This window comes from Cricetulus griseus, chromosome 7, assembly GCF_003668045.3.
Source record: "Cricetulus griseus strain 17A/GY chromosome 7, alternate assembly CriGri-PICRH-1.0, whole genome shotgun sequence".
Taxonomy (NCBI): domain Eukaryota; kingdom Metazoa; phylum Chordata; class Mammalia; order Rodentia; family Cricetidae; genus Cricetulus; species Cricetulus griseus.
In genome coordinates, this window is record NC_048600.1 from 58389957 (window position 1) to 58413062 (window position 23106).

The 23106-nt window shown below is 41.2% G+C and overlaps 1 protein-coding gene across 1 annotated transcript; it reads right to left on the reverse strand.

Moving 5' to 3' along the window:
* Window positions 1-514: 514 nt before the first annotated feature.
* Ttc1 (tetratricopeptide repeat domain 1) lies at window positions 515-23106 on the reverse strand. The gene is made up of 8 exons (XM_027425259.2): window positions 22993-23106; window positions 21247-21612; window positions 15316-15376; window positions 12735-12847; window positions 7691-7727; window positions 6777-6925; window positions 4875-4929; window positions 515-1147 (listed from the first exon to the last, which is right to left on the reverse strand). Exons 2-8 carry the CDS (start codon window positions 21577-21579, stop codon window positions 1011-1013), a joined length of 885 nt encoding a protein of 294 aa, XP_027281060.1. The 5' UTR covers window positions 21580-21612; window positions 22993-23106; the 3' UTR covers window positions 515-1010.

Sequence of the window (23106 nt, forward strand, 5' to 3'; positions counted from 1 at the left end):
GTTAGGTGCAAAGGCTAAACTAGGTTATAGTACAAGTTCCAAGGCAGTCGTCCCACACAGCTCAGAATGACATGGCAGCTCATTTCCAAAATAAGGTCCACATGTAACGGTGACATTCAGCTAAGAACTAAAATCTCACTAGCATCAACACATGCATAGGAAAAATAAAACCTTGCCTTGAAACTTCTGTCTTCATGCAGTCTGAACAGGTTCTGTTTGGGGACCCATACCATTCTCAGTGAAGCTATTTTAAGCTGAGAATAGACTGATGCTTGGTCAGAACCACTAACTTCACAATCATACAAAGTTCAAGGTTGCCCCGGATGGCTCATGAGGCAGGATTTCTGAATTCCTGCATACTGGGTTATTTATTCAAGAGCTGGTCAAAGAGCAAAAATCTTCAATATCCTTGTGGGTTTAGAATCAGTGACCTTGACTGAAACCAGAACTGGTTCTGAATGTCACAGCATCGACTTCAGCTACTGTTATGAGAACACCATTAACAACACAGCTCCCAACTGTCACAGAAAGCTTTTATTAACACAGGAACTCAGGGATGCTGAAGCTCCTGGGGTGCAGCCTCTGAGAATATGAGCAGGGAGGGGCAGCAGGAGGGGACCCTGTTCAGCATGTATGGTCATCAACTGACAGGTTTGCGTGGTTAGGGAGAGGCTTTTGCTGGCTAGCACATTTGTGTGGCTCTAAGAGGTCAGCCTTGACAAGTAGGCTTCTCCCAGGAAAAAAACAAACAAACAAACAAAAAAACCCCCAGCCAAAACCAAGAACAGCAGCTGCATAGATACCACCTTAAAAATGGAAATTAATGAGGCTCATTACATCAGGAGGCACATTCCACCCTAATCATAAAACAAGAGCAAAAAGGCGGCTCGGAATCTACTACACAGCTTTCTTAGATAAGACACTTTTTAAACATTAAACACCTGCAGGGTCTTGCCCTTGTGAACAGTTCATGGCCTCCCAGCCAGCCTTTATGACTACTGTTAGTTCTGTTATCTATTATTATTATTTGGATTTTGAACAAAGTTGATGGAGTAGGAGCCGGTAGAAGAATCCTGCTTGATCTGGAAATTTTCTGTGGAGAGCCCAAAAGGTCGAAGAACTAAGTTGCCAAGATCTTTTAGTTTACCTGCAATATAAAAACAACTCAGATGAATGCTGGAACAAACAAGCAGGAAGATATCAGTTGACTTTGCCTCTTGTCACACATTATAGATATGCTTGCTTTCAATAATCTGACACTTTCTGGGAGGATTCTCAGCCTCTTCTCAGTGGTGCTGTCACTCCACTCCTGAGTGACACTGGAGCTCCAGGTCCTTCAGGCTCCCTTCTAGGGAGATCATAGCCTCCTCTCAAGCTGGGCTAGCCAAACCTGGCCTTCAGAGCTGTGAGGGCAGCAGCCCCCAAACTCACCTATTTAAGGAAAACAGCAATAGCCACCTGCTGAATTCACATTTCTACAGTCTTCCACATCTCCAAGCACACTCTTAAGCCTCCTACTCAGCCTCCTTAAGGCTCCTGGCATTTCTTGGGGGAGTTGAGATTTTGTTCATTTGGATAGCGCCATCAACCTCAGTAGTTCAGTGTCTACTGACTGACCCAGCTGTAGGCTTTACTCATTTATCAATTAGGTAATGAAGACATACCACAATGTTTCTTATGCTGCTCTAAGACAGAAGAGGCCCATGGAGCTTATAGGTTAAGATGGAACTTGCAGGAGACCATGGGGATTTATGGAGTAGTGGATAGAATTTTCAAACTACGAGTGTTTGGAAAGCCCTGACTAGGATGGGGGAATACAAAGTTTTAATGCTTTCTGAACTGTGTTAACTTTTTTCCAATGGAGGTAAGGATGAGGGTAGATGGAAAGAGACATCTTAGTCCTCATAGCTACATGCTCCTTTGTGTGCTCCTTGCAGGCAACATTTGCCACCCTGAATCCCCAACTGAAGTGAAGACCAAGTGAAGAACTTGTGAAGTCTCATGGTCTTCCCAGTGGGAACTTCTGGACTTCATCTGGAGAGCTGGTCCACAGAAACTTAATGTGTCTGAAGAAGAGCTAATCCATTCTCGGAGACAGCTCCCAGAACCTGGGGAGATCACTCTTGCAGGTGTCCCAAACTGAAATCTGGAGCAAACATGTTCACTGCTGTGGTCTTTGAGCATCACTGACACAGACCTTGGGTACCTACACCCTCAAGCACCCAAGAAACTGGAGCACAGCCATAGTGACAGATATTTGGGTGGCATATCACAGCATACAAAAATCAAGCCAGGTGTTCCCAGGGAATTCCTGAATCACAAACAGCTCCCCCCCCCAGCCCATTCTGAAGTTGTTAAAGCAGGTAAGGAGGGAAAAAAGCTACTTGAACACAACACAATGTCATTATTGGGACAGGCCTGTAATTCCAGTACTAGGGAAGCTGAGGCAGAAGAACTGCCATGAGTTCAAGCTAGCCTGGGATGTAACATGAGCCAATGGTATGCCATCATGCTCCATAGTACAGTGTTCTTAGGCACCAATGATTTGTTTTCAGGCTGGTCTGAACTGAAAGAAATGTGTTGAGTGCACAAAGACAATCCCAAGCTAAGAGGGAAGTACTCAAACTTCTCTAGGTCATCACTTTCCCCAGCTGGCTGAAGGACCTGACGATATGAGGACCTTTGAACTCCATGCTTCTCCAAATGCAGAAGAAACTAAACACTATCATCATGCTCAAACCAAAGCCAGCCTAGTTATGGGTTGCTCAGGCACGTAGGGATAGATCAGGTGGAGGCTACTCGGGCTCCCGATGGCTTTGCTGAAACTGCAGTGGAGGACCCCCCTGCTCTGACAGTAGAGACAAGAACAGAACAGGATTAAGTCTGCACAGTTACAAATGCCTAAGGCCTTCTGATGGATTAATTCACTTAGCATGTGCAATGTGCATGCACACAGCTCCCTGTGTAGTACAAATGGAGTGAAGTGAGCTACACAGCAACATAAATTAAGAATTTGATGGGAGGTAAGACATAGGCAGAGATGGTGAGCCATACATCCAATGTGTGGAGATGACATGAGGCTGCATTATGTATTCAGGTCCTGAGCCAGGCTTAGTGGACTGTAGCTGTTATACTACAGGAGTTCACTGGCAGTTTGAAACAGTTTTAAAGTTGACACTTCTGGTAACAAAGAGGAGAATGGACCCAAAGGGAAAGCTTAAGGATGCTTTGGAAGTTAATTGTGTGGCATTACTCAAGAGGTCATTTATGGAACAAACACCTCTACGAGATTTGGTGAAGAGTCTGAAGCCAGAATACAGCCAGGGTGATCTCAAAGGAACACAACAACATATATGGTAGACTCAGTTTTTAATGTCTGAAAAAGTCAACTTTTGCTTTCTGTGATGATGGCAGGGAAGCAGCCAACTTAGATGAAGACTGCTTAATACACACAATCACACATACTTTCTTGTTGCTGTTTCGACTACTGTCAGTGTTCAGAGGCTAAGCAGCCTCCTCATCCCCAAGGCAGCCTATCTGCCATACTTGTCCCTGGCTGCTAATGCTATGTCTTTCTTACATTGACAGCAATCAGATTTCCTTATTCCCTCCTGTAGCAAACTTGGAACCTTCAGCCTGTGCATTCCAACATATCCATGTAAGGTGGAACCTAATATAGTAGGATCTTACGGCAGTGAGGCTTGTACTGACACGGCTCTTTAGGACTAGAGATCCAATTCTGATTAATCTTAGTTTCTCTGACTCAAAGCAACATTCTATCACAAGAGCCCAAGTGATTCATTATGTAAACATCCCTTTAAAGATCCTGACTGTGTGTGAGAAAGTTTACCCTGAGGATAAGCAGGAATGCTTTGCTTTGCTGTGGCTACAGCACAAGAGGGAGAGATGAAACCCAGTGACTGACGGCTGTTCAGGAGACGCCTGGTACTTCTGTGGTATGGCCACATCCTACTGTGGCTCATAAGCCCTCACCTGAGCTGCCTCTACCACATCTCCCCTCCTAACTCTGTGCCCCAACTGATACTCCCACTCTTGCCCCATTTTGTGTGTGCATGTGCATAGGTGTGCAAATAGAGACCAGAGGACAACAGTGAATATCTTCTATTCCTGCCTATTTTTTCAGACACGGTCTTCTCAATGAACCTGCAGCTCTCCAATTCAGTAAGAGTAGCTGGCCATTGAGATCTCTGTCTCCCCAGTGTTAGGATTATAGGTGTATGCCACCCTGTCTAGCAGCCTTTCTTTTTTTAACTATGGGTAATGGGGCTCTGCACCCAGGTTCTCTGAGTGATCCTCTCAGCCTCCCCACTTATTATTTATTTCACATACTTCTCATGTCTTCTCAAGCACTAAAGGGACATGTAGTGCCATTTTCAAACAAAAACTCCCTTCATTCTGACATTACTGGCTGTAACGACTATACATTAAATGAAATGAAAACCTTAAGAGGAGATTATACAACATAGAAACTCAACTGTTTTATGAAACTATCTGTGAAAGACAAGGTAGAAATTTTGTTTCTGAAAATGCTGATCCCCTCTCAAAACTACACTGCACTTCCTGAAATTAAAAACAGCAGAGCAGGGCCTCATTCCTAGTATTGCTGCAAAGACGCACTCTCAGACAGACAGACAGACAGACAGACAGACAGACAGACAGACAGACACACACACACACACACACACACACACACACACACACACACACGTCTCAATGATACACATGCACATATGAGCACATACCTCAGAGAGATTCTGAGCTGCTGTGTTCTCTAAGTCAGTAAGAACACTGATGGTCCTACCCTAGCTCTTCTGTCTGTTAAGACCAAGAAAAAGGAAAGGAAGCAAACTTACCTAACATCTCTTCTTTTAATCTTTCATTACGTTCTTCAATTTGCTTAGGTAATCTCTGAGGAAAAAAAGGAAAATGAGCGTTCAGTGAAAAATTCTTATTTAAATCTGAGAAGTGTTTAAAAATTGATAAAAAGGAGCAAGTTAAGTAAAAAATAAAGAAAAAAAACCCCACTGATATTGCAAATGACTACAACAGAGGAAGAGTCTTGTCTGATGTACCACTGCATTCTCAGTTCATTAAGTTTTTTTTTTTTTTTTTTTTTTTTGACAAAGTGTTGTTCCAGGCTGGACTTGAATTTATGTCATTCTTCCTGCTTTAGACTCTCAATTGCTGGGATCACAGGCATGTGTGTACCCGAACACTAGGAATGTATTATAAGAGTAGTTATACAAACTAATGTGCTGTATTTTAAAGTAGATCATGTACTCTGACCATATTCACTTTCAATTATCCTTTCCCAATTTTCTCATGTGTTGGTAAATAAGACAGTAACTTAGTAATAGAACAAATGAATCCATTTTTACAAGCCCCACTCCCACTCACCTCCATATTCTCAGTTCTCTTAAAACAATAATATTTATTTTGTGTGTGTGTGTGTGTATCAAAAAATAACTTTCTGGAGCCAGTTCTTTCCTGTCATATGTGGGTTCTAGGGATCATTCCCCAGAGTTCATCTCAGGGAGTCAGGCTTGGCAGCAAGCACCTTTAACTGCTGAGCAGTCTCATTGCATTTTCAGTTCTTAACAGTGTCTAGACCAAAGGAAGACCTCAATAAAAGTTTGGTGAATAAGTCAGTTGGTGTACACACCTGTAATCCCAGTACTTGTGAAACATAAGCAGAATGATCTCTGAGAGTTGGAAGCCAGTCTGGTTTATGTAAAGAGTTACCAGCTAACCAGAGCTACATATTAAGACATTGTTTCAAAAATCCCCAAATGGCTCAGAGAGAGCACTGACTGCTCTTCCAGAGGTCCTAAGTTTAATTCTCAGCAACCACATGGTGGCTCACAATAATCTATAATGAGATCTGGAGCCCTCTTCTGGCGTGCAGGTGTACATGCAGGCAGAACACTATAAACATAATATATAAATCTTAAAAAACAAAAACAACCCTCCCTCCCCGCAAAATAAGGGGTGGCAAGATGATGAGTTTGAGATCAACTTTAGTTAGAGTGAGACACTATTTCAAACAGACAGACAATACAAAAGCATAGTTCAAAATCACCCATTAACTCCATTTCTAGGGGATCTGATGCTTTCTTTTAACCTCCACAGCCACTGAGTACCATGTGGTATACATACTTACATGCAGGCAAAGCACTCATACACACAAAGTAATATAAAATTTTAGAAGACACTCACTAAACCATGTGTAACAAAATATGCCTGATACAACAGAGAAAAAAGCTTATGCAAGTCATTTATTGTTTTTGCTTAATTAATTTTTTGAGATAGGGTCTTTCTATATAGTCCAGCTAGTTCCAAATTTATGTTTCTTTTGCTCCAGTGCTGGGATTACAGGAGTGCGCTGTCATGCTGGTTCATGTCACTTTCAGAGTGGAGATCAAATGGTACATGGTCCCAATGAGTAAGTAGCCATCATAAAGATCTATCTCCCGTATATTTGGTAATCATAAAAATAGAATTTAGTTGTAGGCCAAAAGACTAAAAAGTCACTGAGTACAAAGCAAAAGAAACAGATTTTTTTGGGGGGTGCAGGTAGCAGGAGAGAGACAGAGGAAGGTCTCTAATACATAGCTCTGGCTGATCTGGAACTTGCTATATAGTTCAGGTTGGCTTTGAACTCACAGAGATCCACATGCCTCTGCCCCCTGAGTGCTGGAATTAAAGGCAAGCACCACTGTACCCATCCCAAGAAAATACTTTAAAATTTGTTTTACCATACAAGCTTCTCTTGCTTGATGTATTGATGGATCTTTTTCTAATATCAATTTATAATCTTCCAGTGCTTCATCTAGTTTGTCTGTTTTCTCATACAACTCTGCTCTCCTCAATATTGCACGGATGTAGCTGGGGTTTAACTGAATTGCTAAAAAGAAAAGAAACTGTCATCACAAGAAACGGTCCTATGTACCTTTGGAAGAGCCCTCATTCATTGCTGCTGGCGGTGCAAATTAATACAGTTACTATGGAACTCAGTTTGGAGATTCTTCAAAAATTTAAAACCAGAACTACCATATAACCCAGCTATTCTATTCCACTCCTAGGCATAAATCTAGAGAGCTCCAGAGATAGTGTTTACTGCTAGCACAGATAGGGAACCAAGCCCATTAACAGACAAATGGGGATTTAAAATGCAGTACATATACAAAGTGGAATATTATTCAGCTGTAAAGAAAACTTGAGGAAAATGAATGGAATTAGGAAGTATAATATTAAGGGAAGTGATTCAAACTCAGAAAGAAAAAAAAACTCTATGTTCTCCCTACACATAGATTCTAGCCTATGATGCATACATGTAGATACCTAAACAGCTGTGAGCGTGAGTTCAGAGACTAAGATCCTCAATGAGTCACAAAGACAGGTAATTTGAAGGCTATGGGAGGTAAATTCTGTTCCACACTTGAGTTCTGATGCCAAGGTAGCTTCAAATGTTTTTACATATTGACTACATAATAGGCTGAAAATCCACTTGAAAGCATGCTTACCCTAACATGATGCCCACACAGTACCTCTGAAAATGTCATCCCATAAACTGCTTCTTTAAAAGCCCCAGTATGAGAGACTCGCCTGAATACATATCCAACTCTGTCTGTCTCACTGAGGCAATATTTTTAGTCAACAGAAGTTTTACCTTTGCTGCAGTCATTGATGGCCATTTCCTTCTTGTCCTGTAAGGAAAGATGACATTAACATATTGTATTCCTCTAGTTTCATCTCAAGGGCCAAGCTCCCATTACTATGAGCTGATCATCAGGGTTGAGTATGAAGATAAAGAATGTGGGCTTGGAGAGACTGCTCAGTGCTGAAGATAAGAGCACTTGCTATTCTTGCAGAGGACCTGGGTTTGGTTACCTCTACATGGCAGCTTTGCTGTAATTAGAGTTTCAGAAGTTCAGATACCCTCTTCTATCCCCTGAGAGCATCAGGCTTGCATGCATATGGCATATATACATACATGCAAGCACTCCATACACACATAAAATAAAAATAAATATTAAAAAAGAATGCTGTTCAAGGAAATCTCATGAAAATACATGTTACTTCCAATATAAAATTCAAAGTTAATGTGAGCTCGTCTCTGAAAGACTCTTGGTAACAAATGTACAAGCACTTTCTTTGCTCACCTAAGATGCTGCAAGACAACTTACATTAGAATGTCAACAGAGAAAACTCTGTAGTCAATAAACAAGACTGACATACGGAATAATGAGCCAGTCTTGTTCAGTAGCTAGCTGCTACATTATCACATCTAAAGTGGAACTATCGGGTCCATCTAAAGGGACACTGTCTGTTACAAACCTTATCTTACCCACTGATAACAGAAATATAAACACATTAAATAATGCACCTGATTTATGGCCTGATTCTAGAAACATAGCTATGTCAACAGAACTGGATTCTGGTCCCAGCTCTGACACAGCCACGTTACTTTTCTTCAGTAGGGCTTAGTTTCTCATGTCATTTACTAGCAGGATGAACTGAATGCTGGATAACATGCCTTCAACTTTAAATGTCTTTTGTTCAGCTCAGTAGTACAATATCATAGAAAGAGGTTGGTTTATATAACTGTTCTACAACTATAATGATCACTTTAGCAAACACTGAATATTTTACAGAACACTCTAGAGCAGCATCTAAACTGTGTTCTAGGATGGCTATGTGACTGGTTGTTAAGTATGAAGTATTCTTTCAGGGTCATGGAAGTTCTGGAACTAGATAGTAGTGATGGTTGAACAACGTGATTGGGGAAGTACTTCTGTGTATGTGTTTGTCTTACTGGATGATAAATAAAGTACTGTTTGGCCAATGAGGCAGCAAGTTAGGCAGGACTAGGAGTCAAAGAGGATTCTGGGAAATGTAGTAGAGAAGTGGTGATCCAGGCAGGAAGTGACATAGCAAGGAGACTCATATTTAAGCAAGGAAAAACAGGAAGTCCGCCCCTTTTTTCCCTTCACCTCCTCCAGTGGTGCCATATGATCCACCGGCAAGGGAGGGTGCCAATGGAAGGCGTCCGATAAGTCTTATATATAGATTTATGATAATTAAAACTGAGCTAGCAGATGAGAAATCCTACTCATTGGCCAAGCAGCATTTGTACCTAATATAAGTCTGCATTATTTTGTCCATCCACATGTCGGGCAGAACTCGGGCGGCTTTGGCGGAAAGATTTATCGTAACAAAGTTGTGAAAATCTTTAATTGTATACTGAAATTAGTAAATGTACAAGCATGTGCAAATGCCCTGGGTTCCAGCCCCAGCTTCACATAAAACCAGGTGTGTTTGAGCACACTTTTTATCCCAAGTTGAGTCCACTCTGGGCTACAAAGGAAGACTCTGTCTGGTTGGCTTTTATTTTTCCCCCATATATAAAGCTATTGTATTTTAAAAATGGTTAAATATTTTGGTGAGGGATATCAGTGACTGTATATGGAAATTATAGACTTAAGCTGCAACTTAACACTGACAAGTTTAAAACACCTGTTCATGTGAATGAAGAGAAGGCTTTAGAAGGGAAGGTCAGAACCATTACTTTAGAAGAAAAACAGCTAGTTCAGCATATCTTCTTTTGCAAACTTGGAGTTCTTGAATAACTGCTGCCATCCTGCTTACTGTAAGGTATCACTTCAGTTGCTCTGACATGCTGAGTTCTTGGGCTGTTGTACCACTCTGAGCTCCATGTTTGCATTTCCGCTCATGTACACTAATGTTATGCAATGCTGTAATCTTTGTCCCTGAAACTGTGCATATTAATGATCCTTGATCTTTCAAACTGTAATAATAAGCAAGGAAATGCAGGAGCCCAAAGAAAGATGGTTGTTCCCTGCAATTGCAAAATCAGTACATTAAAAACCTTAACATAGTTGGACCATATAAAAGCACAACCGATGAACAGGGGAAGTGAACTGTAAATTCATGGATGGAAAAACTGGAAGCATATTCATAGTATGGACAATTACTTTTGAAATATTTTACTTTATTGTAAGCTAACTCACACCATACAAAATATAAAGCCATAGTGGAAAATGGCTTAGGATTTGTGATACATCTGGAGATTGAATGTCTAGATAAGTTGGATATTTTGGGTCAGCATTATTGACAGCATGTATCATTTTAATAAACCTAATTTTAATTATCAATAAAAATGAGAGTAAAAACATTTTGTAATCAGGTTTTATCAAAGTAATCAACACAGTGAAACAATTATTTGCTCAGGCCTGGAATTTACCAAGTAAGCTAAGTTCACCAGCTAGAGAGTCCTAAGGATCTGCTTCCCTGCCCTGGTATTACAAGCACATGACACAATACACAACTTTTTCTCTTAGGTTCTGAAGATAGAACACAGGTCCTCGTGCTTACAAGGCAATCATTTAACTGAGTCATTTCTCCAGTTTTCTATCTTGTTCTTTTATGGACTTATCACTTGGAACCTGGAACTTCTTTACAGAGAAGACTTAGATGAAGGAAGACTCCATCTCTTTATTTATTTTTTTTTTTCTTTTCTTTTTTGAGACAGGGTTTTTATGTCCTAGTTGTTTCAATAGTCCTAGTTGTCTTAAAACTGGTTGTGCAGACCAGGTTGGGTTCACACTTAGAGAGCTCTGCCTGCCTTTGCCTTGAGAGATCTGAGATTTAAGGCGTGTGCCACCACTGCCCATCAGGAAGACTCTTATCTTAAAAAAAAAAAAAAAAGAAAAGAGAAAGAAAGAAATCTTGTAGAAGAGAAATGAGAACTTAAAATTAAGTCTGTTTCTTAAAATTTATCAGATTTCCATAAAGTGAAGACATGTCACCAAATGATTTTGTTTTATAAAGTTTTGAAACAGGAAAACCCCTTTACATTAAATGTACACTTGCCATAGTACACTTTGTTTTTCCAAAAGCTTCTATTACGATTTTTGTGTGCGCATCATCTATGTACCCAGAGGCCAGAGAATGATGTCTGTTTTTCTTTACCACTCTCTGCCAGTGGCCAGCAAGTCTTAGCAATGCTGTCTCTGCATTCTTATAGTGCTGGGTTACAGGCATGCTCATACCATACCAGCTTTTTATGTGGGTGCTAGGATCTGAAGTCAGGTCTTTCACACCCCCCAAGCCATCCTCCAGCTCCCTTGAAGAAGCTGTAATTAGGTTGCAGTACATCTTATCATTAGTTGGCCTCTTCAGTAGAGGAATCTGGGCATTTGACTCACTGCAAAACCCTTAGTTTAAAAGATGAGAATAAGCATATATATACATATATATACATATATATACATATATATATATATGTATATATATATATATATACATATATATATATATATATATGGAGTCAGTAGTTTTAAAAAACATAAAGCCCTTTGCTTCCTTTAAAAATCCCATTCAGGATTAGTTAGCTAGATCTAGAGTAGAAGCCACTAAAGCCAAGTTGGCTTTTACTGCCTTTGGAAATGAAATGTGGGGTCTGACCAGAGACACTCAGTCAGCAATGCTACATAGCCTATAAACTTGCCTTTCTGAAGTTCTTCTCAATTAATTAACAATTTGTGGTTGGGTTATTTGTTGTTATTTTACTTTTTCTTTTTGTGGGGTGGGAGCGGAGTGTCACTCTATAGCCCAGGTTTACCTGGAATTTCTGGTAATCCTACTGCCTTACCCTCCCAGTGTCTTCTCAATTTTTAATTTTAGGTTCTTTTTTAAACCTTGTGACAGTTAATCTTGATTGTCAGCTTGGTAGGATTTAGAACTACCAAAGAAAATAACCTCTGGCACATCTGTGAGGGAGTTTCTAGATTGGGTTAACTGAAATGTGAAGACCCACTCTCCATGTAGGTGAGTCCTAGACTAAATGAAAAGGAAAAAGCTAGCTGAGCACCAGCATCCATTATATCTTACTTTCTGACTGTAGATGCTCTGTTTGCCATGCCTTCCCTGTACATATTGAAGCTGTGAGCCAAAGTAAGCCTCCTTCCTTAAACTGATTTTTCAGGGATTCAGTCTTGGCAACAAGAAAATTAACTAGTACAAAATTAACTAGTACAAGTATTAACAAGTACAATTAATTAACAAATCTCAGTAGTAGTATCAACGCATATGTTTACACTTCTGCTTACTTCAGTCTTCTTGCTCTACCATACCGTCCTCACTAATGTAGAAATACAAAGTATTTTCCCCCAACATGTATTTTGCACTTAAGGACACCTTTCATCTCAAGTGTCAGCAACTTTTCCCAGTGTTTATATTTTTAACAGAAAAACCAAAGCCTTAGTAACAAGTGTCTTTTTAACTAGTGCTTCCTTATGCCTCCAAGTCTTGAGAATTCCAGAAGCTTAAGAAAAGTGGCTGTAGCTATTCTGGGATGTGCACTACTTGGCTTCCGGCTTCACAAACCTGCCCTAGTTAGTGGAAACTTGTCAGCCTGCCTTTATGAAAGTATTATTCACCCTGCTATTTTAATAAGGATTGTTAAAGCAAGCCTTAGCTAAGTTTTTCTATGTATTTTTCTATATACTTTTCAACAGGGAAATGCATGGGTACAAAAAGAATAGGAGCTTGAAGCCCCTGTACTAGCTTTGGAGAGAAATGATCCCAGGGACACTGAAAGATCATGTATGACCTATGGAGTGCTGGCAGATCATGCATGAGCCTACAATCACCGGGGATCATGCCCTTAGGGAAAGACCAATAGCTCATACCTGTTTCATCCTTGCAGCAGCTCTATTTGAAAACAGAACAGACCGATCTTTCTGGAAACAGGATGGGCACATCTGAAGGGCTTGACTGTAAGAACTCTCAGCTTCTATGTAATCTAAGGATAATAGCATAAGATGTATTATAATTTTATTTCATCAGATCTCAATGCAGTTTACTACTCACAGGACCAAAGTTTCTAATGAAAAGATTACCACTCTAGGTTATCAGGTTTTAAACATCATTTCCCCCTTTTGTTCCTTCTGTAAAGAAATAATGCCTGCTCTTTGCAATGGCACCAGGCATGTGTTTGGAAACACATGCTGAACATGCTGTCAGTCAAGAGCCCTCAATGCTTAGAGCAGCAGCATGCCCTAGTTACTCGGCTTTCACTTGGTTCAGCAATTTAAAAAAGAAATTTCCAAAGGGGTTTAAGGAACTGGATAGGTTAAAGACTAAAATTCAAGGTCCATGATTCAAGGTGCAGAAGGCATTTCTAAGGTGTGGAATGTAGCTTAGTGATGGAGTGTTTGACCAGTATGGGCATAACTTTGGCCCAGTCCCTAGGACTGGGAGTGGAAGGGAGGAAACAAACTATTGGTTCTGGTATTAAAAAAGTAAATCTTAGCTGGGCAGACAGTGGTGGTAGTCACCTTTAATCCCAGCACTTGGGAGGCAGAGGCAGGCGGATCTCAGTGAAGTTCAAGGCCAGCCTGGTCTACAAAGTGAGATCCAGGGCAGTTAGGACTGTTACACAGAGAAACCCTGTCTTCTCCCTACCCCCCAAAGTAAGCCAGGGCCAGGCATGGTAGCCATGCCTTTAATCCCAGCATGAGGGAGATAGAGGCAGGTGGCTCTCTGAGTTCAAGGCCAGCCTGGTCTACATAGTGAGTTCCAGGACAACCAGAGCTACAGTGTGAGACCCCATCTCAAAAAACAAAAAATAAGCAAACAGCCAGGTGTTGGTGACACACACCTTTAATCCCAGCACTCGGGAGGCAGAGGCAGGCGGATCTTGTGAGTTCGAGGCCAGCCTGGTCTCCAGAGCGAGTGCCAGGATAGGCTCCAAAGATACACAGAGAAACCCTGTCTCGAAAATCAAAACAAAAACAAAAACAAAAACAAAAAAACAAGCAAACAACAACAGAAACAACAAAAAACCCAAACAAAAACAAAACAAAACAAAAAAACAGAAAGTAAACTAGCTGGGTGTGCTTTTAATATCAGGAGACAGGTAGATCACTGAGAGTTCAAGGACAGCCTGGTGTGCATAGAGTTCTAGCCCAGCCAAAGTTAATATAGCAGGACCTTTTCTTAGGGGGAAAAATCTTCAGAAAAAAAAAAAATTAACCTAAAAACCATGAAAGGAAAACTTGAGAGCTCTCCATTCTTAGGCAGGTGCACTTTGCAAATGTGACAGACTGTATAACACTGAGTGTGCTATTGGAATGAACTCCTAAAGTATTCTTAACAAACACAGAAAATGAAAAGAAATAAAAAACACTGCTCGGAAATTGAGAACATGGGAAGAGGGGGGAGGGAGCTACGAGAATGAGAAGGGAAGAAAAGGAAGGATGCAGAGGTCACAAGGGAGCAGAAAGGTTGAGTCAGGTGTAGATTAGGCGAAAGGATATGTGATAGGTAGGGTTTTTAGCTGGGGGGAATGGTAGGGGAGGAAGGGAGGCAGAAGGGAACTGGATTGTCATGTAATTCAATCTTGTTTGTAATTCAAATAAAAAATAAAAATAAAAAAAAGAGCCAAACAAACAAACAAATAAACAAAACTGCTCGGGTTTGACTACAGCTTGCTCCTCCAATGTTTCATGCATTGGTGGAGAAGATCTGCAAAAATAAGGTTTCCTGGCAGGTCCTTCGTGGTGGTGCTGCCCCAGGAGGGGAAAAATAGCTGTAGTATATTGGAGTGAGTCTACAGATAGTTGTTACAAAGCCTGAGCCTCATCCCCAGTCTTCTTCCTCATTTCCTGTGTGGTTCGAGATGTTATCCCTTCCTCTTGCACACATTCCCACCATCTGGCATGGGACCCTCACCAAAGCAGTCACTGTGTTTTTTGACTTTTAGCCTCCAAAACTATAATCTAAATAAACTATTTCCTTTATGAAGTTAGTCTGCTTCAGATATTTTGTTACAAGAATTAAAGTCTAACCAGCAATCACAGAAAAAGGCACACAAAAGAAAGAAAGGTGGGTATGTCTATCCTGGCCTAGAGAGGGGGATCTTGTTTCAAGGGGAAAAAAAAAAAGAACAGAAAGGAAAAACTAAACAAACCCAACAACAACAATTACTTTTCTTTGGAAGGTAGCAAATGGGGACTGGGACGATATTGTTACAGCAATATATTAATATATTAAGGTTAGGGTTTTCAAAAGCTAAAGAGCTTTCTCCCTGATTTCTGGATCCAAAGCTAAATTAAAAAACAAACAAACAAACAAACAAACAAACAAACAAAAAACTCTGCAGGTGCAGGAGCCTCATGGTAACTACCCTTTGCTACTGTTCTCTAGTGTGTCTGGAACAGTGAAAGGACAGGGTTGGGAGAGCACACACTAGTGCAGTGTAGACCTCACCTCCTCTCTTAAACTGTTCGTTCCCCTGCTCCTTTAGTTTAGTGCTCTCTTCTCTTCTTTTCTGAAAGAGATCAAAGAATTACACAATTTCTCATAATATTATAAATGAAGCATGGTGGCTCATGCTGTAATTCCAGCATTCAGGAAGCTGAGGCAGGAGGATGATGAGAAATTGAGGCTAGCCTGAGCTATAATTGAGACCCTGTGCCTAAATTCAAAACTTAAACTTCAGTGTCTTCTCTTAGCTTCTAATAACTTCAGCAACTTATACAGATGGCTTCAAATGTATCAAACACAAAGACAGAACAAAGGCTAGCCTACAGAGCAAAGATAGGACATGCTGAATCTGCTTCCTTCAAGGGACAACCTGACACTGTGGTTGTTCCAAGGCCAACTGGAAGAACTATCTGGAGGCCTACTTCCCACCTCTGGACAGTATTTTGTCCAACCCCCCTCCAAAAGCAAGCAAGCATACAAAGAAAACAAACCATAGAAGTCCCTCCCCCATCTCTTTGTTTAATCCTGAAATCCAATTAACTTCAAAGGGAAAAAAATAATGCAAGCAAGCTATTTCATGTACAAGAGAAGTTAAAACCTAAATAACTGGTACTTTCAAGACTAGGAGCTATACCCGGCTAGAGTGGCACACACTTTTAACACCAGCACCCTGAAGGCAGAGGCAGGCAGCCCCCTGAGTTTGAGGCCAGCGTGGTCTACAGAGCTAGTTCCAGGACAGCCAGGGCTAAAGAGAGAAACCTTGTCTTGAGAAAAAATTGGAAACTAAAATAAAAATCTTACTTGTCTGGAGAAGACTTGCTAATATATTACTGAGGTCATGTCTTGTTAGATGCTGGGTCAAACAGAACATCCGAATGTCGGTAAGGATGCTAAAAGGTAGGTGTAAATTGAAACCCCTCTTTTTTTGTTGTTATTTTTTCAAGACATGGTTTCTCTGTGTAGCTTTGGAGTCTATCCTGGCACTCGCTCTGGAGACCAGACTGTCCTCAAACTCACAGAGATCCGCCTGCCTCTGTCTCCCGAATGCTGGGATTACAGGCATGCACCACCAATGCCCAGCCTGAAACCCTTCTTTACGACATCTGCTGTGACCAGACCCAAATATCTATATGTGTACAATTCATTTCAGGATACAGCATGCCAGGAGTAGAGCATTTGCCTAGCACACACGAGGCTCTGGATCTAACTGCCACCACCAAAGTAAAAAGTAAACACACCCCTTTCCATAAGCAACCACATGTTCTAAGAGTATAAGCTAAATGGGTGGCAGTGATAAGAAAAAAAAAAACTATAACACTAAGATTATATATTCCCAATATCCATGAGATAATTGGATTATAATGTTCTCTAGTGCACTGGTTATAGGTTTAGAACACCTAAACAAAATATATTAAGGAGTAGGTTTAGGGAAAGATACCCAGGAGCTCAAATATCAATAGGAAGCTTCAAGAACAGGTTGAAGAGACATGGCATGAAGCAACTCTCCTGATGACCAAAGCAGAAAATGCTTACTCTAGCCAGACAGGCTGTCAAGAGCAGCAAATAAGAAGTTCCAGTTATTGCCTTGCCTAGATTCAAGATCTTGGTTAGAAGTACCCAACGAACCACACACAGGTTACCTGACTTGTCTGTTAGGAAGGTGGTAATAGACCCAGGCTGTAGCCACTCAACACAATGCTAACATAAGAGAAGCCTGCAACAGAAATGCAGGGTTGGATGATGAAGAGCCAAGAAAACACTGGAGATGTAGAGAGCAGTCATTTTAATCCAGAAATCTGTTAGTTTCTGTCCAGTTTGTAGGACTTTTCAGTTTCCTCCTTTTAAGTGTAATCTCAGCCTACTTTCACATCTGTTGTCCAGAGGCAACTCATAAGGGTGGTTCTACAGGTTCAGATTAAGCAGCCAACCAGATGAGACTCTTGAATGGAAAGGGAGAAAGACATAGGAGACCACTCATGCCCGGGTAAATTTAACATTGAATTTTCAATAGACAAAGATGAGAGCCTTCACACATCTACAAAGGGGTAGATAATCTGGGTCAGCCTGAAAAAAATTTTTCCCCTCCAATTCTTTATAATTAGGAGGACTAAAAGTTAAACTACCAAAGACAAGAGCTCTAGAATATAATTATGAGGTCACTGTGAGGTCAATTACTCTATTCTGGTTGATACAATGTAACCCAATGACCTACTTTGCAACACAGTGGAGTCACTGCCACCTGCTCCACTGATGGTGTAAACTTATTAATGCAATTATCAATACCATGTTGACTGTCTCCATGGAAACAACTAAAAGCAACATTTTAGGGAGAAAGCCAAACTATCTCCCAATTGTGCCAAGAGACGGAATTGATCCCAAAACAAAGACACGGGTTTATTCTGTGCCTTGAACACACTTTTTTCAAAGGACAGCCCAAGAACCCTGTAGATGTTCCTGAAACCCAAGGACAGACTTCATGGACAGGCCAAGCACCAGGAGTCTCTCATGCACACACTGGCAGCAGTGCTAGTATTCTGCAGCACCATAGTACAATCTTCCCTTAGTTGAATCAGGGAGCTCCAAATTAGGTAAGAGATTCTGTCTTTAAAGATAAGATAAGGAAGGAAGAAACCTGACTGCTGTCCTACACACGTGCATACTACATACACAAACTATTTGAGTACTAGTATTCCACCAAAATGATACAGCAATTTAAATTACCAATATTAGTACAAATTTCTGTCATCTTCTTACCATCAATATTTCAACTTTTTCTGCAATTGTAATCTTTCATTACATTTATTTATTTAGTGTGGGAACATTCGTGTCACGGGTATCTCAAAGTCAGAGGACAAGGTGGGGGAGTTGGTTCTCTCCTTCCATCCTGTGGGACTCATCAGACTTGGCAGTAAATGCCTTAACTGCTGAGCCATCTCAACTGGCCTAAAGTTTTTGTTTTTGTTTTAAGAAAAGGTGCTGTCCAGGCTGTCCTCAAGCTCATAACTCAAAGCAATTCTCCTGCCTCAACCTTGCTTGTGTTGTGATAATAGGCATGGACCAGCACACATGACTATAGACATGTTTTCATTTGTATTTTAAAATAATTAGGTTAAGGCTGAAAAATTTCACTTTTTGGCTCATCACAGGATTTTTTTTTTCCAGTTACACGAAATCAATAATCTACAAAAATCAACCACACATGCATTGAAAACATTTCTTCCAGCAAAATAGCTGGTTAATGATAATTTCACAAAAATTTTTATAACACTAGCATAAAATAAATGGAAGCTTTATTTTAGGGTTGGGGTGTTACTCAGTGGGCGGACACTAGCTTAGCATGCATGTGTAAGGTGCTGGGTTTACAGGTACACACCACTGTGTCTGATTGCTGTTCTGGTTTTTTGTTTTGTATTTTGAGACAAGGTTTCTCTGTGTAGCCCTAGCTGTCCTAGAACTCAACTTGTAAACCAGACTGGCTTCAAACTCAGATCCACTGCCTCTATCTTCCAAGTGCTAGCACTAAAGGACTGGCTTGGCTACTAATGGTTTGGCAGATGTTAGCTTATAATGTTTGTTAAAAAAAAAAAAAAAGCCTGTACTACTGATATAAATTGAAATTTGTTTCTATTATGTTAGACAGTATTTGATTTTAATTTGCTGAGTCATTTTTGTTTATAGAGTTCATGAACTTGTTTTCTTTTCTTTTTTTATTTTTGCTTTTTAGTTCTCTTCTGATAAAACACATTAGCAGGAAATCTAACACTTTAAGCTGGACATGGTGAATGACTAAATCTCAGTTCCTGGAAGGTAGAGGCTGGAAGATTAACAGTACAAGGCCTTCTTAAGCTACACAGTGTTTGATGTTTGAAGCCAGCCAGGGCTATCTACATGAGTCCCCATCTCAAAATCCTCTCTACCCTATCCCCCAAAGGTAACTTTCATGTTAACACTCATTTATTTAATAGTGAAAAGTGTCTGTGAGATACATGTTAGCAATACTTGCATGCAGGAGGCTGAGGCAGAGGGATGATGAGTTAAAGACCTGGGCTATGTTTCAAGGCCTTGTCATAGTAGCTTATGCCTGAAGCACAGGGATCAGCAGGGTTGCCATAATTTGAAGCCAGTCAAGGCTACATCTTAAGATACTATCTCACAACAAGCAAACCACCTCAAAGAAAGAAGGGGGAGAAATGAGTAAGAGATAAACTAAGAGGGCCTCATGTAAGATCACAGATGATGTTGCAGTAAGGGAATTAGTCAGACCCCTTTGCTGCTCCTCCAGCTGTGACAATGAATGAAAACTCAGAAGCTTTGGGATAGGGGAGGGAGACTAGAGGATTAGATACCAGCCACCCATGCCCACAACAATTGATTTGTGGTCCTATATCCTTCCCATCTAGTACTGTTGTTAAGTTCATTGCACATGGTGATATCAAGGCATGCTCATCTTGCAGTAAGGACGTATCTCTAGTCAGATACTCCTCCCTTCTAAAAGTACATCAAATTTCCTTGTTTTGTGTGTTGTTGCTCTCTCCTCAGCTTTGCTAAACGATACTTCATGTGAAATCCATGTTAGTGATTCCTTATGGAACCTGCCTGCATCTGCCATATGGGTTATCTATACCTATCCTTTGGTGTTCTATCTCAAACGGATAGCACTTTGGTGGCATAAACTATAGTTTTCATTCAAGCTCTTTACAGATAAGCTCAGACACCATGGGGACTTGTCTGACCACCTGACTTGACAGGTAAAAAAGGAGGGCACCAGGAGGGCATCTCTGTCTCCAACAGAAAACCTTGTCCAGATGTCCATGAGCAAGGAAGCTGAGAATGATGTTTTATTAAATGTTATACCACACTTTGGACTTTCATCCATGAGATCTAAGCTGGAGGAATCTGTTTTGCCATTTGTTAGATGTGTGGTCTTGGTCTTAATACCACACATGTGATCTTAAAACAAGTAACATTTTAGCTTAGTGGCTGGTACACTGTAAGTTTCCTTCACAATGTGTTTCCTGATACTTATTGTGCTGTTACTTATCAGGTATTCCTGATTCACAACTCATATTTTGCTAATAAGTGATTAACAAGTACAATTCATATAACACAAATTCTAAATAAGTTTACAAAAAGTTCACTACAGAAATTTCAGCAACTTACTTTAAGAGTAATCATTTAAGAAAGACAAAGTAGAAGGTGGCAATCAAGATGTAGCTTAGCAGTAGAGCACCTGCCGGCATTTATAAGGACTTGGACTTGGTCTCTAGAGCCACAAAAACTCCCAAAATCTATACATCTGTGCAGATGCATGTTATAAGACCCCTAGGGTAGAAGACAGAGTTCTAAATACACAGGGAAAACCAAGCAACTTCTTTGTTAACTGACTGCTCAGTGCTTCCCTGTGCTACTGCCTTATCTCAGATCTGTCCTGGAGAAGCGGTTAGGACACAGATCAGGTGGTCTATTACACACTTTCATCCTCAAATACTTTTTCTTTAAAGTCAAGGGTCTCCATAAGTATCCCAGGTTAGTCTCTAATCTCTGCAACACTGAGATTGTAAGCCATGCCAATACTGTATTTATTTATAGTTAAGGTGGTTTGAACCAGGCTTTGGTTGTGCATGCCTATTGTCACAGCAAGAGAGGCAAAGGCAGGAAATGGGAGTTCAAATTCAGCCCGGAAAACATGGTCACGCCCTATCTTAGAAAACAAACAAACAAAACAATGAATTAAAATTTTAAAAGAGCTTTAAGCTAGGCAGGCATGGTGGCTCAGGCCTATAATCTCAGCATTTAGGGGGTAGAGTCGAGGGGATTGCTACAAGTTCATTCTACATACTGAGTTTCAGTCTAGCCAAGATGACACTGAGAGACCACATTTCCCAAAAGCAACAACAAAAGTGGCTTAAGAAGCAGGTTATGCATCACATTTACCTGTTTCTCTTCTTCAGGCATGTTTTTTTCCAGTTCAGTTAGGTATTCCTCATCTAGTTCAGAGGAACCAGACTCATCAGTGGCTTTGTCCCCCACCATCTGTGCCCCTGGCTGCTCCTCCTCGAAGGAGGCACTACAGTCATGAAAACATTCCTCTTCTCCATGGTCCTCCTGGGAATGGGCTCCATCATCCTTTAGTAGCTTGCTCTGGGAATGCTGGACCTTGGGATCAGAGACCTGGGGGCTGGCTGACTCTACTTCCTGAGAATCTGTAACTTTCAAACCATTGAACAGATCTTCGGGAACCTTACAGTTCTCTGACTTCTCACCCATGCTGAGTTCAGGGGGGGAGGTGAGGCTAAATGTCTGGAAAAAGGAAAAAAAGAATGTGTTATGTAATGATGGTTATATATATATATTCTTAAATTTCATATCACACCTAAAAAAAAACCTCTGCATTTAATCCCCAAACACAACTTAACTCCACTGGGTATCATTATAAACAGGATATTGTCTGGTGGTGGTGGTGCATGCTTTTAATCCCAACACTCAGGAGGCAGACAGGTGGATCACTGTGAGTTTGAAGCCAGCCTGGTCTACAGATCCAGTCCCATGGCAGACTCCAAAACTACAGAGAAACCCTGCCTCGAAAAACCAAAACCAACCAACCAACCAACCAACCACATAAAATAAATAAAAATAAGAACAGGATATCACCAAGTGTGATGGCCCATACTGGCAGTCATCATTTGAGAGATGGAGGCAGGAAATTCAGAAGTCCAAGGTCATCCTTGGCTACACTGCAAGTTTGAGGCTAATCTAGGCTACATGAGACCCGTATTAGCTCCTTCCTCCACCCAAAATAGATTATAATAAACCCACACTCAATGCCAATTATCATTTTAACTGATGGCTTTTCCTAGTCAAATATGGTATTGGTCTTATGACACTGATATTCCCACTTCCCACCGGTGCTGGAGACGGAATCTCAAACCTTATGGTGCTTGTAAGCCACTGTTTTAACCACGGAGCCACACCCTCAATCCATACTCTAAATTAAAAGACTGATTTTAATGTGACCCTACAACAAGCTGCTGTTTGCTGAGCAGCAAAAATTAGGCAGCAGCCAGAAAGAGTGGCAGGAAGAAAAAGAAAAGGTTCTAATCTTTGTCCAGAATAAATGATCAAGTCATCAACTGGAAACAACGAAGTCCGTCTGGGCCACCATCGCCACCGGAAGCCGGAGAATAAGTTTCTTGTGGAGACCAATATGGCATCTGTGCCCAAACTCTGCCCGTCAATTTAACCGAAATGCAAGCGGCATAGCCTAGGTAGCTAATTCTGGAAGGGGAGCCTTTGCGCAGGAGTTTTCACAGGGTTGCTCGAGGTGGGTCAGAACCAGGGATTGGAAGGGCTGGTTGTCAACCCTCACGGCGCAACTCTGCTGTCCAGACACTGACATTATTTGTCTGCGGTCGGGCCAGGGCGCCTGTATCTTTTTTTTTTTAAGTGACCTGGGTGATTGTAGTATATTAACCACCACTGCTCTAGAAGCTGAGTCAGAACCACCCCTCTGGTAAGCAGCAAAACCATGCCAATGACCCAGTGTCGTGTTTAAGTCCGAATTTGTCCTAGCCCGTACCAGGAACCTCTACACGGATGTCACTCCCCTCCCGGATCTGAGTCAAGGTTAGGAAGGCGCCTCCCCGCGCGATACCGCGCCTGTCCCCCTGCCACACTCCTCACCCCACGCCGCAAGACCCACGACGTTCTTCCCAAGCTCGTAGCTCTGCTTTCCACCACTCGGCCCTCGGAGACCTTCTACTTCCCCTCAGTCAGGTACACTTCCGGCCGCGCTCA